The sequence below is a fragment of the Alternaria hordeiaustralica genome (assembly GCF_023758085.1).
Source record: "Alternaria hordeiaustralica strain BMP 2776 chromosome Unknown scaffold_19, whole genome shotgun sequence".
Classification (NCBI taxonomy): domain Eukaryota; kingdom Fungi; phylum Ascomycota; class Dothideomycetes; order Pleosporales; family Pleosporaceae; genus Alternaria; species Alternaria hordeiaustralica.
Window position 1 is genome coordinate 99,904 of NW_026056791.1, and position 14,869 is coordinate 114,772.

The 14,869-nt window shown below is 52.8% G+C and overlaps 4 protein-coding genes across 4 annotated transcripts; all 4 read right to left on the reverse strand.

Annotated features, from left to right (window-relative positions):
• Positions 1-1,729: 1,729 nt before the first annotated feature.
• Positions 1,730-2,899, reverse strand: J4E84_007945 (uncharacterized protein; the record flags this gene model as incomplete). Its single annotated transcript, XM_049390523.1, has 1 exon — positions 1,730-2,899. The coding sequence occupies one exon, from the start codon at positions 2,897-2,899 to the stop codon at positions 1,730-1,732; it is 1,170 nt and encodes a 389-aa protein (XP_049241624.1).
• A 6,214-nt stretch (positions 2,900-9,113) lies between these two features.
• On the reverse strand, positions 9,114-11,039 carry J4E84_007946 (uncharacterized protein; the record flags this gene model as incomplete). Its single annotated transcript, XM_049390524.1, has 1 exon — positions 9,114-11,039. The coding sequence occupies one exon, from the start codon at positions 11,037-11,039 to the stop codon at positions 9,114-9,116; it is 1,926 nt and encodes a 641-aa protein (XP_049241625.1).
• A 552-nt stretch (positions 11,040-11,591) lies between these two features.
• J4E84_007947 (uncharacterized protein) lies at positions 11,592-12,683 on the reverse strand (the record flags this gene model as incomplete). Its single annotated transcript, XM_049390525.1, has 1 exon — positions 11,592-12,683. The coding sequence occupies one exon, from the start codon at positions 12,681-12,683 to the stop codon at positions 11,592-11,594; it is 1,092 nt and encodes a 363-aa protein (XP_049241626.1).
• A 740-nt stretch (positions 12,684-13,423) lies between these two features.
• On the reverse strand, positions 13,424-14,782 carry J4E84_007948 (uncharacterized protein; the record flags this gene model as incomplete). Its single annotated transcript, XM_049390526.1, has 3 exons — positions 13,424-14,557; positions 14,622-14,659; positions 14,716-14,782. The coding sequence occupies 3 exons, from the start codon at positions 14,780-14,782 to the stop codon at positions 13,424-13,426; spliced, it is 1,239 nt and encodes a 412-aa protein (XP_049241627.1).
• Positions 14,783-14,869: the final 87 nt, after the last annotated feature.

Genomic DNA, 14,869 nt, shown 5'->3' on the forward strand with positions numbered 1-14,869 from the left:
AGCGCCAAGATGTAGAGACTCCATTGGTCTGGCGCGTTGTTCTTCAAGTCCCTCACCTCCCGGCGCACATAAACATTGCCTGTGCAAAGTTAGCGGCGATTGATACACGTGCGATCTAATTGGATACTCACCGTTTTCGTCTCGCGACTTCACTCCAGTCACTACGCCCACTACGGACTGCCGGACGGCATGAGAGCTCTTCCTCTCCGATACAGGCGTACACGTGACGTATGATATCAAAAGCCACGGTATTAAATATCGAGCGAGCCACGGCATGAGCATGGTGAGCGACTGTCGCGTCAAATGAAGGGTGTATCTGCGGAGAGCCGGTCAGAGGGGAGCAGAGAGATATGTATTTGTACATCAGAGCCTGCAGTCCCTGCGTGTAAAACAGACTAGCCACATCGAGGTCATATGCGGTGAGAGTGAGTGACGATCGCGTCTGTCATCCACAGTCGAAATACTAGGTTTAGGAGCCCAAAATGAAAGCAACTGGATGTTGCATAGGGACGCGATACGACAGCAAAGCGTATTGCGGACCAGAGTTGTCGGTCTCCCAGACCTGTGTTGTTGTTGTGATGACAAGAGATGTGGTAGCGAAGACGTGCCCTGAACCAAGGAATTTGCTGGGTGAAATGTGACGCACTCACCTTGTGACGCGATGAACACGAGAAATACAGCACGAGAAGTGTGAGTTGCCCGCTGTTATGGGAGGATATACCGCTAATGCAGCAACGCAGTATGAGAGCAGGCGTGGCAGGTGCGTTGTAAGTTTACCCTCCCGCTGGCGTTCTTCTAGAAGCGGAAAAGAGAGATGCGACGATGACAGTTGGTGACTTAAATTACAGGGCGAAAGCTAGCGATTGAGATAGAAGAGAGCGTGGGATGTTTGAGTCGAAAGTGCATCGACGAAAGAAGCATCGTCAAGGGGTTTGTTGACGTGCCAGAAATGTGCTTTTCTGATCACGACCTTGTCTCTCCCGCACCGGTAGTTATCAAGTCGTAGGAACACAGAATAACATCGCTCCAAGGTTTTCGCGAATAGCCGTTGTGTGAAACATCAGCCGGATACATTACCGCAAGCAATCTTACATAGTTTCGACCGCGGTTTCGGAACGCATGCTGGCTGTCAACGCCAAATATGGTTCGCACGACGCATAAGCTTTTCAGCCTAATCCGCAACTCAATATACAGATAAAAGATGGTAGTGCCATTTGTCGGCGTTCGGTGACACCCGCGGATCTCTGCATTCAATGTTGCACGGCGCGTGGAGCAATGCGCAACATGCTGTGTACCCCGCGCGGCTACGTGTCTGGCTTACGGAGATTGCCCAACATGAATCCACCGAAGGAGATGTCGCGAGTAAAGTCTCCACAATCCTAGCTTTTCCGTTAATCTTTCGTGCCGTTTGAGGCTCGACAAAGCACCGACGCGCCTAGCGGATGCTTACGGCGACCGACGGCGGGGAATAAGGTAAACTGATTCGCATACATGATAGTGGAACGTTGCAAGACTCCGGAAATAGTTGATTGCTGATTTAAATGGTTCCTAATTGAGACGCTAATACAGGTCATTCGTGCCGCTAGCCGTAGCTGACTGCGTTGTGTATCCTCATACAAGTATTCCGCATGGGGCCACATGCGCAAACCGCCTGGCGGTCATCTCGTTCATTACATCGTGTGTATCGTCAAAGTGCCAGTCGAAATGCTGGAAGTTTCCGTTCGAGTGGTTAGATGTCGTTATATCCGAGAAGCGTCTTTGGCAGATCTTTATCCGCGACCGCCCAGGCCCAGGCACGACCTGCCTCGCCACACCATAGGGAAGATGGATCTTCCGATTTCTCAAGCATTCCGTCTTTGGCCATCGACTTGATCTCATGGCCTGTGGTGTACGTCAAGAAGTGTTCAAATTGCTTTCCGTCCAGAGCGAGAGCGTTTCCAGTGATGCCGTGACAGAGACATGGCTCCTTGGTGAGCAGGCCTCTTTCCCAGATGCATTCTCTAGCTTTTGCGACAACCCGATCAATGCGATCTTGTAGTCCCGGGAAATATTTTCGGATTGAGAGAATGGAGTTGACAACACCCGGTGCTCCGTGACAGACTTCAACGAGCTTGTCACGACCTGGTGGGAGGGATGAAGGGAAGTTGCCGCTCTCGTATTGATAGCTGAGCAATGCGCCTAATTCAGCCTCCAGCTTAGACGCCCAGGAAGGGTCGGTGAGCACGATCTGTGTAATGATACCGATTGCGCCATGAACGGCACCCACGTATGCCTTTCCATGCCACTTCCAGGGACGCGGGCTTTGCATGATGTTCTCGATGACCTCATCGGCCGTGTCTTCGATGAGCTCGGTCGCGTCCTTGTTGTGAGCGAACGCCCCGCGGACCAAGCGGAGGAGGTACAGATAGCCAGCGCGACCGTATAGCCATTCGTTGGAGGTCTCATCCTCAAGCATGACTGCAGCATGATCGCAGAGCTCCTTTACAGTGTCTGGGTCTTGTGCAGTCACGGCGTACAGGGCAAGCAAAGACATGATATCGTTGGAGATACCGCATTTCTTCGGAGATGGCGGCGGAAACTCCTTGATATGAGCCTGAGCTTGTTCGATGTAAGCCGCAGACCACGTGTTCAAGGGGTAGTCATCCAGCTTAAGATCCGGGTAGATGTTGTGCAGGGCATAGAAGAGGTAGGCTACTGAAATCGGTCCGTAGTATAGACCACCGCCTGGGGGTACATGATGCGGAGGATAGTCGGTAATCAATCGATCCAATGACGCTAGCAGTTGCTTGTGAGGATCTCGTCGTGCCAACGGCGCATCATTCCGAAAATAGCGGGGTATCGAGGGAGGCGGTGCTGCTTGTGTTGCCGAATCTACAGGCGGCGCGCCGTCTTCGGACATGATGATAAGAGTATATTGAGTCGAGTTGATTCAAATCTCTCGTTGGAAAGCGAACGGGTAAAGTTGGCGCAGATTTAGGCATGCGCGAGTGACGGAAGGGTGTGAGATCGTAGCTGCCCGACTGTGACGTCAGCGGGGCAAGTCGTCGGTGATTGGTCAGCTGCGGCAGTCGCAGGCTAGAACGAAAATTGGCAAACATCACACCAGGAACTCCATGTGCTGCGCTGGTGCAATCTCGAAGTTTCTAAGCTACCGGAGCTATGGGGTATCTGAATCTCCTTCTCGTCTGATGCTGTGATCAGTATTACTACATTGACTCATAACATTCTTCCGTCTAATTTCGACGCCTGCGTCTCGTACAGTTACAATATTCATCACATCTCTCTGATTTGATATATCCCAGCGGCTTTTGTTGTAACATGATCATGATCGAAGAAGGGACTAGCCATGGGCAGCATGGCCTGGCCATGGTATGGGTTCAGCGGGAAGCTCAGAGAGACGTGCCATCGAGTCGTTGCGATGGAGTTCATGCTGACCTATCTCGCGGCTGTCTAGCTGAGGTGGATCTTCTGGTTCCGTGATCGAGTCTGCTCTGTAGAGTGCTGCTATTTTCTGCTGGAATTGGGTGGATGCTTTCCCTGGATGGAGTCAGCACTGTGTACCGAAGATCGAGGCGTAACGCGTGGGCTTACTTGATAACTGCGATGTCATATCGTCACCAACCAAAGGAGAAGGGTATGTGGCTGCTTTGTATACTTTCGCCCGCCGTCTCTTTTTTAGGTATAGCAGTATAGAGGCGATCAATGCGCACAAGATGACTGTGCCTAGCACTGCGCCGACCACGGGCGCTACGATCGACGACTGAGCGTGACCAGCTGATACTGGTGCGTTGATAGACGGTGTCGCTGTGGCTGATGAGCTCAGTGTAACAGTCTCCAACGAGGACTCTTCTAGGCTGAATGTAGACCCAGTATCAAGGGACGACCCAGAGGCCGTTGGAGAAGCTATTGAAGAAGTCGTCGCGGTGATCGATATCATCAAGACCGATGTAATTGGTGTAGGCGATAATGTATGTGAGGCTACTCACGGTCAGCTCTTACAAACGCTCAACATACTGGGTGTACTTACATCGCCCTGGAGTCCGGTCCTTGTCGGCAGGACAGGTACTACCTGGCATGCATGGGTCTATCGTGCAGCAGCCACGGAAGTCGTTGCACTTGTAGAACACGCCTCCCTCCGGGCATGAGCCATCGTCTCTTCCTCGAAGTGCGGGTATCATTGTGTTAGGTTAGATTTCTTGATCGATGAAAAATGACGACAGGACGAGAGCGACCAGATATGAAGGTGCGACCACGACCATGATCAAGCCTCATTAGCATGTTTGCATCAAACCATGATCAGACGCAAAGGCAGTGCTGTCGTAGGCCGCCGAGGCGACGCAAACAAAGCGGTGCATCGCAAGGGTGCTCCTTACTGCGCTTCCACGCGAAAAGCTCTGCCCGATGCAGCCATGAGGTCAAAGAACTATTGACGCTTCTCTTTGTGTGCCTATAAACGTCGTACGGAAGCTCAACTCATCCTCAGGGGCCGCGCGTGTCGATGTGTTGATGGAATCGTGGGACGACCTCGGATGCAGAAGTAGCTAGCCCCACCGGCGGCCCCGACTTCCCCTTCTCGCGTAAGAACTAATGACACCATCACCAACAACGCCACAAATATTGCGAACGTCGCCCAGCCATCGCATTCCACATGGATTATTGACACTTCTCACATGATGCATCCGGGGAGATTCGTGCACGCGTAATTGCACACATCTCGGTGGTCTGACCAGGTCATGTCACGCGGCTACGCGTACCGATTCGCAACAGCAGCACGCGACGCCATCTCGGCCCGGCTGTGTGGGCCACAATTGTCGAGAGGAATCTACTACGCGGCAAGATGCAACACTTGGACAAATATTGACAGACCTTCAGATACCGTAGACAAGCTTCTCAGCGCCGACAGGCCGCATCCACGATACAGTGCGGATGCCACGTTTTTCCTCCATACCACCCGCACCAAGTAGCTGGAAGCCATCCTGAACCACGCCCTCTAGACCACCCGGCATCAATCTGATCGGAGCTGGACTCAGCGCGGAATCCATACAAACGTTGAGCCATGTGTAAAACGCCACCGTAAACCCACAAGCAGCTCGCGATCGTCGCACAGTAAAGCCTTGGTATTGGACCTCCTCACCCAAACCCTGCCACACTGCGCCGTAACTTGGCTCCACCGAGATGTTGGGCGCCTTCCAAGCTCCGCCTTCGCGAGATCGGACAATGGCTGTCTTTCCGTTGCGTGCGAGGGTTGAGCATGTGCGCTCGACGGAGCTACGCTCAGAGATGCAATCGAATGCATAATGTATGCCAACACTTCCTATAAGCTCCCTAATCCGCTCTAGCTAATAGAGGTTGTAATATTCTATAAAAGTGTTTTACTTATAAGGCTTTATTTTAAGAAACTTCTATTAAGCTTTACTAGTAATACTATATAATCTAATAGCTTTGCTGCTAAATCTAACACGAAGTTGTGATACTGCAACTTCTACGCGACTTCGACCTTGAGCTCCTCAAACCAGAGAAGGAATGGGAGACGCACAATTACTGGTTCAACGAGCCGACCAAGGTATACACTAAGGCTCAGCGTAGGGAGCCAGAGCGGGTGAAAGTTCCCTGAACAACTCACCCATCGCCAGCTTTGCTGTATTTATTTTCCAGTTGTATCTCAGAACAAACAAATTGCAATTCACTCGGGATCTTGTGCTGCCTCTGGGAAAAGTTCCGAGCACTTGGACTGGCAGTTGCCTTCGCGATTTTGCCTCGTCCGTGCACTAGCCCTCCACACTTATCAGGTAGTCACTAAGTAATCGAACGTCCCCTCAACAGCTCCCTCGATTGTAGCAACCACAAGAGCTACTACACACCGTCAAGCTTCCTCATGCCCACAACCGCCTTCCTAGCCTTGCCAGCCGAGGTTCGCATCAACATCTACAACCACATCTCGCCAGCCAACACCTCTTTCGCCTCATACTCCGGTCTCCTGCAAACATGTCACCTCATCCGCAAAGAATGGAAGTACGAAGCAAAGAAACACATATCCAAAGAATACACCCAACTCCAAACTTTCCTCGCCATCCACAACATACGCATCCTCACGTCCGCCCGCGATTCATCAAAGAAACCAAAGATCGTACTCCGCCTCCCACCACTAGACCCCACGGCAGGTACCACCAGGCTGCCAAATTTCCTTCCCTGGCACTGGTCCTGGATTACAACCGTCATCGTCAACTTTAGTAACAACTGGCCGCGGAATTACAGGTCGCAACTTGCCATGTACAACCGGTACTGCGACACGCACATGGACCTGTGTCGAGATATCCTGGCCCTAGGCGCACATACTATTCCAGAGTACGACAAGTTGTGCGAGACGACAAATCGGTCTAGTATCAGGCACATCAGTCTTCGCTGGTACAATGTTCCCCAGGATACGCGGGTTGCATCACGATTTGGTATTATACCCGAGCCTTGGCTTCAGTATGGCGAGGACTTCGAGTATCCCTTGCGTCTATGGGATATGCAGACTCGGCGTGATAGAGAGGGTGGGACTAGCTGTTTCAGTGTGGTCTGGCGGCGCAGGAGCTGGAAAGATGTTCCAAAGTGGTACTGGGTATCTCGTAGGATCTGGCGGTTCTCTTACAAAGTCTTGCGAGCAATCTGTATTGTTGCTGCTGTTTGGAGTGGCTTGTCGGTACTGGAATTGTTGTACAATGAGTATATTCGTGCTTAGTGGTAAGTTCTCCGCGGATGTTGGAGATGAATGTACGGATGTGCAGAATGAGACTGTTCATCATAGATTGTGTTCTCCCCCCTTGATGCACACCTGTTCCTTGATATCTCCTCATCTGTCCATACTCTCCGTCCCCTACCATGGTTGTGTCGCTAGCTGCTGTCTTATTTCTTTATTCATCTCTTTTTCCAATCTCTCTATATCCTCCTCTGTCGCCTCTTCCTCATTAGTTTTCGCCGACCCCCAAGGCTCCAGCCCTACACTCCACCAATCCGTCTTGAACATTGAATCCCACCCCTTACTCTCAACTGCCCTCCTCTTGAAGCTCTTAGTCGGCCTACACCCCCTTCTAGCCAGGCTTGTTGTGAACTCTTCTTTGTGAAGAGTTGTGTTTGAGGCCAGTCTGCCTAGCTCCTCTGGCGGGCCTGCGCTGTCAAACTTCCGCCAGAGCACTGTTTCGGAGAAGGTGACGTGTCTATCCTCAAGAGACATGTACCCAGATGTGGGCGTGGGCTTGCTTCGAGGTCCGCGGTTCAGCGCCGATTCCACGCACTCAAGACCCATGCGATGGTTCCGCTTGACCGTTTCTCCAGCCCACATTCTTTCGTCTTTAATCGCATCCCCAATCTCCCGCTTCAGAATTGCAACAAGTTCCAAAAGGAGCTCATACCGCCCCGCGATCAACGGCCAATACCTCTCCGCCGCAGTCCTCCAACCCTTACAGGGATATTTAGATTGGTGTTCACACCTCATCTCTATCCTCCTCATACTGCAATGCGCATCGTAAAACTCTTCCACGCAAGCTGCGTCATCTTTGTAGCCCTTGGAACTATATATGAGATCCTCGAGCGTCTTCAAGATGTCCTTTTGTTGTTTCTTGATGCGTCTCAACGTGGACGACGCGTACGATTCCGAGGCGCCGTGAATGCAATATATGTCTTTGGTTTGTTTTTCAATCATGTCTTCGAGTGTTGTGCAGACTTCCATGAGGCGTTCTGCCTGCTCGCGTGTAATGCGCATGCCGGCGATGCGCGCCTTGGGTGCTTTGGATGCTGTGGGCGGCTTGGATGCGTTCGGCGCTGTCTTTGTCTTCGTAAACCAAGACATAAGGAAAGTGTGAAGATAGTATAGATAAGAGAGTGATTTTCGCGCGCATTGCTTTATTGCGCGGCTTGGTGAGGTGGGTTGGGGCGGATTCGGTACCCTGGGTGGGATTCTGATGCGAGCCAGTGAGGAAGAGCGCATTATGGGAGAAGGGGCTGTGGTTTGGTTGATGGGTGGAGGTGCGGCTTGCGTGTGAGCCAGGAGGCGACGTATCACTTGCACGTTGCGAATAATGAGATAATGCAGGGGCGGTGCGAAGCTACCTAGGTAGTTCTGTTGCGCATTGTGAAAACGGGCGGGCTATGAATCAGATTCGGTACAGAATGTGGATGATTCGCAACTAGAACAGACGTGAAAATGTCCCGCGTGATCCTTGCACACCGGAATTCCATGTTTAAGTGTAGTAAAACGGGACAGACAAGGTCCATACCGGCACCGTTTGTCGTGATAAGCAGGGTTCGCGGACAACTTGGAGGAACCTTTCTTTCTCGTGCGGGGCCCAGTGAAGTCTCCATCGTCCTCGGGCGGTGATTCTGTCGATGTCGGGCGCTTCCTCTTCAGTGTCTTATTTTGTGGTGCGTCTGTTGGTACGGCGTCGAGCCAGACCGCCCACGACATTAGTGGTAGCGGTGGACAACGGTCACAGCGAAGAGTTCCACGTTCTTGTCCTCGGCTCCAACACTTCTCTGGCTTCCCGCTGCAAAGTTCGCATACCTTTTCATCGTGTAAACGGGCCACAATGTTGTCTAGCAGCGGTCCTCGTCCAACGCACAGCACATTATACAACGGCCTACGCACACGGCGAGTAGTGACGTCTCTGGTGACCATATTCTGTTTGTATATAATATTCGCCCAATGTAGCCACCTGTGTTGCTTCGGGTGCTGAACGACTCGGAGAGTAACGTTGACACTGGAGAGACGGGCGCTCCATTCTGCCGCAAGGTCCGCGACGTCTAGATGAGCCCAGCTATGGCTCCCTCGTAATGTGTAGACGGATGGGTAGAGTGAAGCGAACTTAGCAGTATTAACGCTCGTTAGGTGGAAGGATACCAGGCGGAACTCTTGAAGCAGCTCGTCCTAAGAGCTGTTCGCTGATGTCGCACCATCTATCCCCGCGAAGAGAATTAGGACTCGTATAGCCCGACCTGCGAGTTTCTGGACATGACCGATGGCATCCATACACATCCGACGATACCCTCGACAGTCGCCAAGTTGACTGAAAATTGTGAGAGCGGAGGTGACGTGTCCCAAGTTGTATGGAATCCAGATTGGCGTGTATGTGTCCTCATGGAGAACCGTAGCCGAAGAGAGCTAATTCCTTGGGTGTGCTCGGCAAATGGAGAGCGGTGTTGTTGAATACAGGCAGGTCAGGGTACTCGGCGCGGTTTGGTAGAGTCGGAACGCCATCTACAATCTGGAAACACTTGTTGTACGCGGGACTTCGCATGGTCCGCCAACTTGGGTCGTAGACAGCTTTGCCGCGTCTTCTTATCCTGTGCTTCAATACCTCCATATGTAAGCCATTCGGCTCGCTTTCGAGGATCGCTTGCACCAATCTGGTGTTCGGTACTGCGCTTGCTTTGGACCTGATCAGGATGTTTTGATCGTCGTCTTCGCCCTCCTCCTCGTTCTCGCCCTCCTCCTCGTCCTCGACATCCTCCTCGTCCTCGACATCCTCGCCATTCCAGATTGCGGAGTATCTTGTCGTAATATGGTGATTTATGGGATTGTCCCCTTGTCCGTTTGTCAACGCCACATGGATCTCTTCTACGAATGCAGTGCGCAACGATCTTCCGAGTGCCGTCGCTTTGCTACGTGTCATAGTGGCTGGCGGTGAGATACCACGGAGTATCAGTCGTGCGAACCAGGCAGTAAAAACGCCGCAATCGGCGTTGACCTGCCTCATGGTCGGCACTTTATGCACATCAACGAGTGCCCAGTCGACAGTACATAGCGGTGACCCATCAGGACTGGCAGTGCCGACGGCTCCAAGAAACCGTTGGATTTCGTCTCGAAATTGTGGACTGTTGCATTTGACCATGTCGGCAGTGTCGTATATGCACACTCGGCCCTGACCATCTACCACTTTCGCGTCCACTAGTACCCAGTGTGATCCACTTGGATTCCAGGCCCATATGATGCGATTGGTCGATTCGGTTGTGCCAGGAATCCGGTACCCTCGTGCTATAGCGGATAGTGCTTCGTCCGACGCGTCGCGCCGCCCAGCAAGCATGGCGGCGTAGATTGGATTGTGCGTCGGGATGAAGGCTGTGCTCGACGATGTCTGATCGTTGTGAGGGAAGCTGGTAACAATCCAGTCGATGATGTTACCATCCACCCACTCGCCGGTGGTGCTCAACTCTTGTATGCTTACCCAATAAAGGGGGACTTGTAGATGGGGAAGTGGCATTAGAGGCAAGGGGAACCTGGCGTTGGACGCGGCGTACTGTGTAAAAACAACGCTCAATACACTGCTTAAGTATGTGTTGGTTGGGTCGGTGGCGGACTGGTGCGCTGCGTAATACCTTATATCGTTGATGCATACCTTCATGTTTTCGGCCCGAGTATTCGCGAGCTCTTTGGTCTCCGCCTCTGTCAAAGCACCTGTAAGGTCGATGACTTCTTGAGTCCCGGCATCCCCCTGGATAGACTTCTCTTCCCCATTGGGAGACGCTGGCTGGAACCCGACATCACTCTCGTCGTCGGCCAATTCTGGTAGCGGACTTTGGCTACCGCATTCGACAATGCGGGCAGGTGGACTAATAATGTGCTCGCCAGTGTGCTTGCCGCAACGCCCGCTGTATGACTGGCTGGCGTGCTCGACGGTGTGATTGCCGGGCTGCTTGTCAGTATACCCGCACCTATCCTCACTCTCATGCCCACTGTCGCATATTGCCTGTAACCAATCTTGGTATTCTTCGCCCGCTTCGAATCCGTTCTCGTTTGGCGGGTCCGAGGTGAAGGTGTAAGGGAGCGACTCGAACGCCGTCGCCATGGTAATTGTCTGTTCTCCGGTACCTGCACCTGTAGCTGGTATTGACGAGGGCATACGTGGAAGACACATATCTAGACCCCCAAGTGTGTCGGACATGAAGAACGTGGCATACGTAGGGAGCTCGAGCTCGTCGTGACATGGATCGGCCGATGGGAAAGCAGGTGACGGTGGGTCGTGCCTCTGCCTATGCTCGCGTTCGCCTGATAGCGAGAGCATTGGTAGGCTCTGGATACAGCTGGTGTGCTCCGTGGCTACGTACTGAGCAGGCTGGTAAGATGTCGACTGTGCATGACGAGCTAGTGGGCTCTGGGGACGCTGAGGTGTGCTGACATGTGTAGCGTCGATATTGGGCGGCTGAGTGAGGGGAAGAGACCATGAGTCTGTGAAAGCACTGGCATTGACGGCTGCTGAACGCTGAGCTGAGTTTTTGGATCCTGTCGCTTCCGCCTCCTCTAGCTGGGCAAGCAACACTCTATACCTCGTTGTCGCCTTGAATGCTGCAGCGGGGGCGGCGTCGCATTGTAAACTTGGGGCCCATCGCGGATTAGCGATGATGGCGTCAATAACCCGAAGCTCATTTCTTCTCGTCCGACTAGAGAACCCCGTCATTGAGCGCTAGGTCGTTAGGGAACAAACAACAAAAAGAGCAAGCGGACTTGATATGTCAAGCACTAAACTTGACTACGCTGATGTCAGAGTCGCTCTGCTAGCTGTCAAATATGAATAATACTGTTTGAATTACAACAACGTGATTACACGTCTCTGCGCTCACATCTTCGCCCTATCCCCATGGTCCGCATTCACAAGCACATAGCGATACCGCGCATGTCCCTCCTCCATATCAACTACACTCTTATTCGCATCCTTCATATTGCGCTTCTGCACCCAAGGCTTAACCCCCTTGTCTGCCGCAAACTTCAACATCTCCTCAATCTCTTTGGGACTGCCAATCTGGCTACCCCCGATCTTGCAACCCTTGCCAATAAGACCAAAGGCAGCGATTTGAGGGAGCTTGTCTTCTGGCGCGCCGACCTGGATGAACGAACCGCCTGTACGGAGAAGTCGGAGATAGGACTCGAGCGGCATGTCTGGAGAGGAGACTGTGCTGATGATGAGGTCGAGGGATCGGCTGTGGTTGCGCGCCCACTTGTCGTCTTCAGAGGTGGCGATGTAATCTGTGGCGCCCATAGCTTTTGCGTCGTCGACCTTGTTTCTCCGTCGGCTTATCGCTACAACTTTCTCGCAGCCGAGTGCTTTGGCGAACAAGACACCGAAATGGCCTAGACCTCCCAAACCTACGATTCCGACCTTCTTCCCAGGACCTGCGCCGTTGTTCTTCAGCGGCGCATAGACGGTGATGCCGCCGCACATCATAGGCGCCGCTTCTTCGCTCTTCAACCCAGCGGGTATATTGATAGCGAAATGCGCTGGAACGCGGACATAGTCTGCATATCCTCCCATGCTCCAGCTTCCATCAGGGTACTTCGCATTGTATGTACCCACCATCTTTGGGCAATGCTGCTCAATGCCTGCGCTGCATTCCTCACAGTCCTCCTTCAAGCAGCTGAACGCCTGGGCGCCTACGCCCACTCGTTCGCCTAAGCGCAGGTTCTTGACTTTGTCTCCCACACGCACGACGTTTCCGACGATTTCATGGCCGACGCATACGGGATAGTGGGTTGCGCCCCAGCCAGATCGCAGGGTGTGGATGTCGGTGCCGCAGATGCCGCAATGGGAGACTTTGATGTCGATATCGATGGCGTTGAAGGGCTTAGGTTGGAAGGACGACCATGTCATGTTGCCTTGTGCCGCATTCTTATCATGGCCCAGCCAGCCGTGGAATTCGGAAGGGGAGGTCATCTTCGTTTGGGGGCGGGATCTCTAACACTGCAAGGCGGGGTGAGGTAATTTGAGCTGGTCAGTACACTATTCGAGGAATCGGTCGTAGTGTTAGCTATCAAGAATAGAACGAAGGTAGATGTCGAGCGTTGTCGCGCATCGCGCAGCTAGGACCGAGGATGGCCGACGTCATGGTGTTGGGACAATGTTATCCGAGGCATCTCGCCGGAGCCCTGGACACCAGATGAGGGGTCTACGGCTCATGAGAAAGAACAACCCCCATCATCGCGAAGAGTCACGATAGAGTCAGCGGCGCGATATCGTGTCTCTGCAAGTGTCGAGGACGATCAATGAAGCTGCGTGTGATGTCGAGGACCGTGAGTACTGCATGTGCACGGTCGCGCTAAGCCGCGACCATCAGTCAGCACGCATATCGGCAGCTCACTGTGATATACTCCTGGGTATCTTCTTGGCTTAATTACGCCAACGTCCAATTCAGACACGAGACATTAACTGTTAAGATTGAGGCAATCACGAGACTGCCCAGAGATCTGTTCATTCATGCTACTGTACATTACTACGAGACACACCCAAGGTACCATCAACCAAACCAAACCACAGTTCCACTTCGTGGAAAAAGGATAGCCTGCATACTCAAATATTGAGGTCAGAACGGGCTGGAATAGACCCAGTAGTAGTAGTAGTACATTACTACGACGCGATGCATTGATATAACGCGAGAACCAAATCTACCAACCCCCCTAAGCCTCGGTCTTCTTCATCCCCTTCGTAAAAAGCGGACTCTGCTTAACGCGTTCCCAATCATGAAGCATCATGGTATTTGCCGTGCCATCCCTAACCTCCGTACCCCCACGCCTAATCATCTCCTCTTCAAACGCATCAACCGCAGCTTTCCTGTCCTCGCCAGCCTGAATCTTAGTGATAGCTTCGTACAACTTTCCAGCGTCTGTAACAGAGTGATTGAGGCCCTGACCTCGCTGGTACGTCATCGGATGCACAGCATCGCCCACCATAGTAATTAAGCCGCGATGGTTATCCCAGCGATGGCCTTCCATGCCCGGGTCCCAGTCCGTGAGCCCGAGATACCACACCGGCGTGCAGTCTGGCGTCCATTCAAACGCACTCCTCCACGGGTCGCAGAACTCCTTTGCGAATTCCTTTTGTTGCGCGAGGCGCTGGGCACCGGTCCAGTTCTTTGTGGCTTCCTGCTCTTTCAAACTACTTTTCCACGAGATGTAGTAGAAGAAGGTCCAGGAAGCCGGGTCATCTTCGTCCGGCGCATCATGCATGCCGAAGAAGGCGAAGTTGTTATTCGGGTGCGCACATGCTAGATACAGCGGGTGGAAAGACCGCAAGAAACGGGCTTGCTCGGCGGTAAACTTGCACTGGACAAACGTGCACGCATACGGTATGTGGTTGATGGAGCCCAATTCTTTGCCAAGTAGAATCTGCCTGGTGGAAGAGCGTGCTCCATCCGCGCCAACCAGCATGCGTCCCGTCGTCGAGGTTCCGTCGGCGAAATGGGCAGTGACTGAGTCATCATCAGGTGAGTATGAGACGTCGTGTAAGCGCTTGTCGAAGTGTATGTCAAGGCCTTGCATTAACAAGTCGCGCAACTTGCTCCTCCGTAAGCGGTAGAAAGGCCCGAAGGTGATGGCTGCTACCAGCGCTCCGGTATCGCCTCGCAGCCACTTCAACGTGTCCTGCTCTTTCGTGGGGACATTCGGGTCGACCTGGACGCTCTGGATGCGGTCCCACCAGCCATCTGGCATGAGGCTTTTCAGGACTGGCGCGCCCCAGTGAAGGCCCATGTTCCAGTCGCGCTCGCCATGCGTGGCAGCGTTCTTCTCGAACACGACGCACGGGATATTCGCCTAGTTGTTCGAATGAGGCTACTCTTTTGCATTACACAGACGGTGTACATAGACGGTTACACACTTTGCGGAGCCCCTGTGCGAGTGCAAGTCCAGCGGTTCCTGCGAGCTGGTCAGACCGTGTGGTGCAGCATGTATGCGGCGTCACCTTCGCTTACCAGAGCCAATAATAACAAAAGGGAGCTGCGCCGCAATGGCTTCGCCGTCGGCAGTTGGTTTTTCCATGTCAAGTCGCCTGAGATCATCGATGGACTTTGATCATACACTCAACCTGTTCTTCGTCTTCTACAACAAAGTTCGAGTATCCACTGT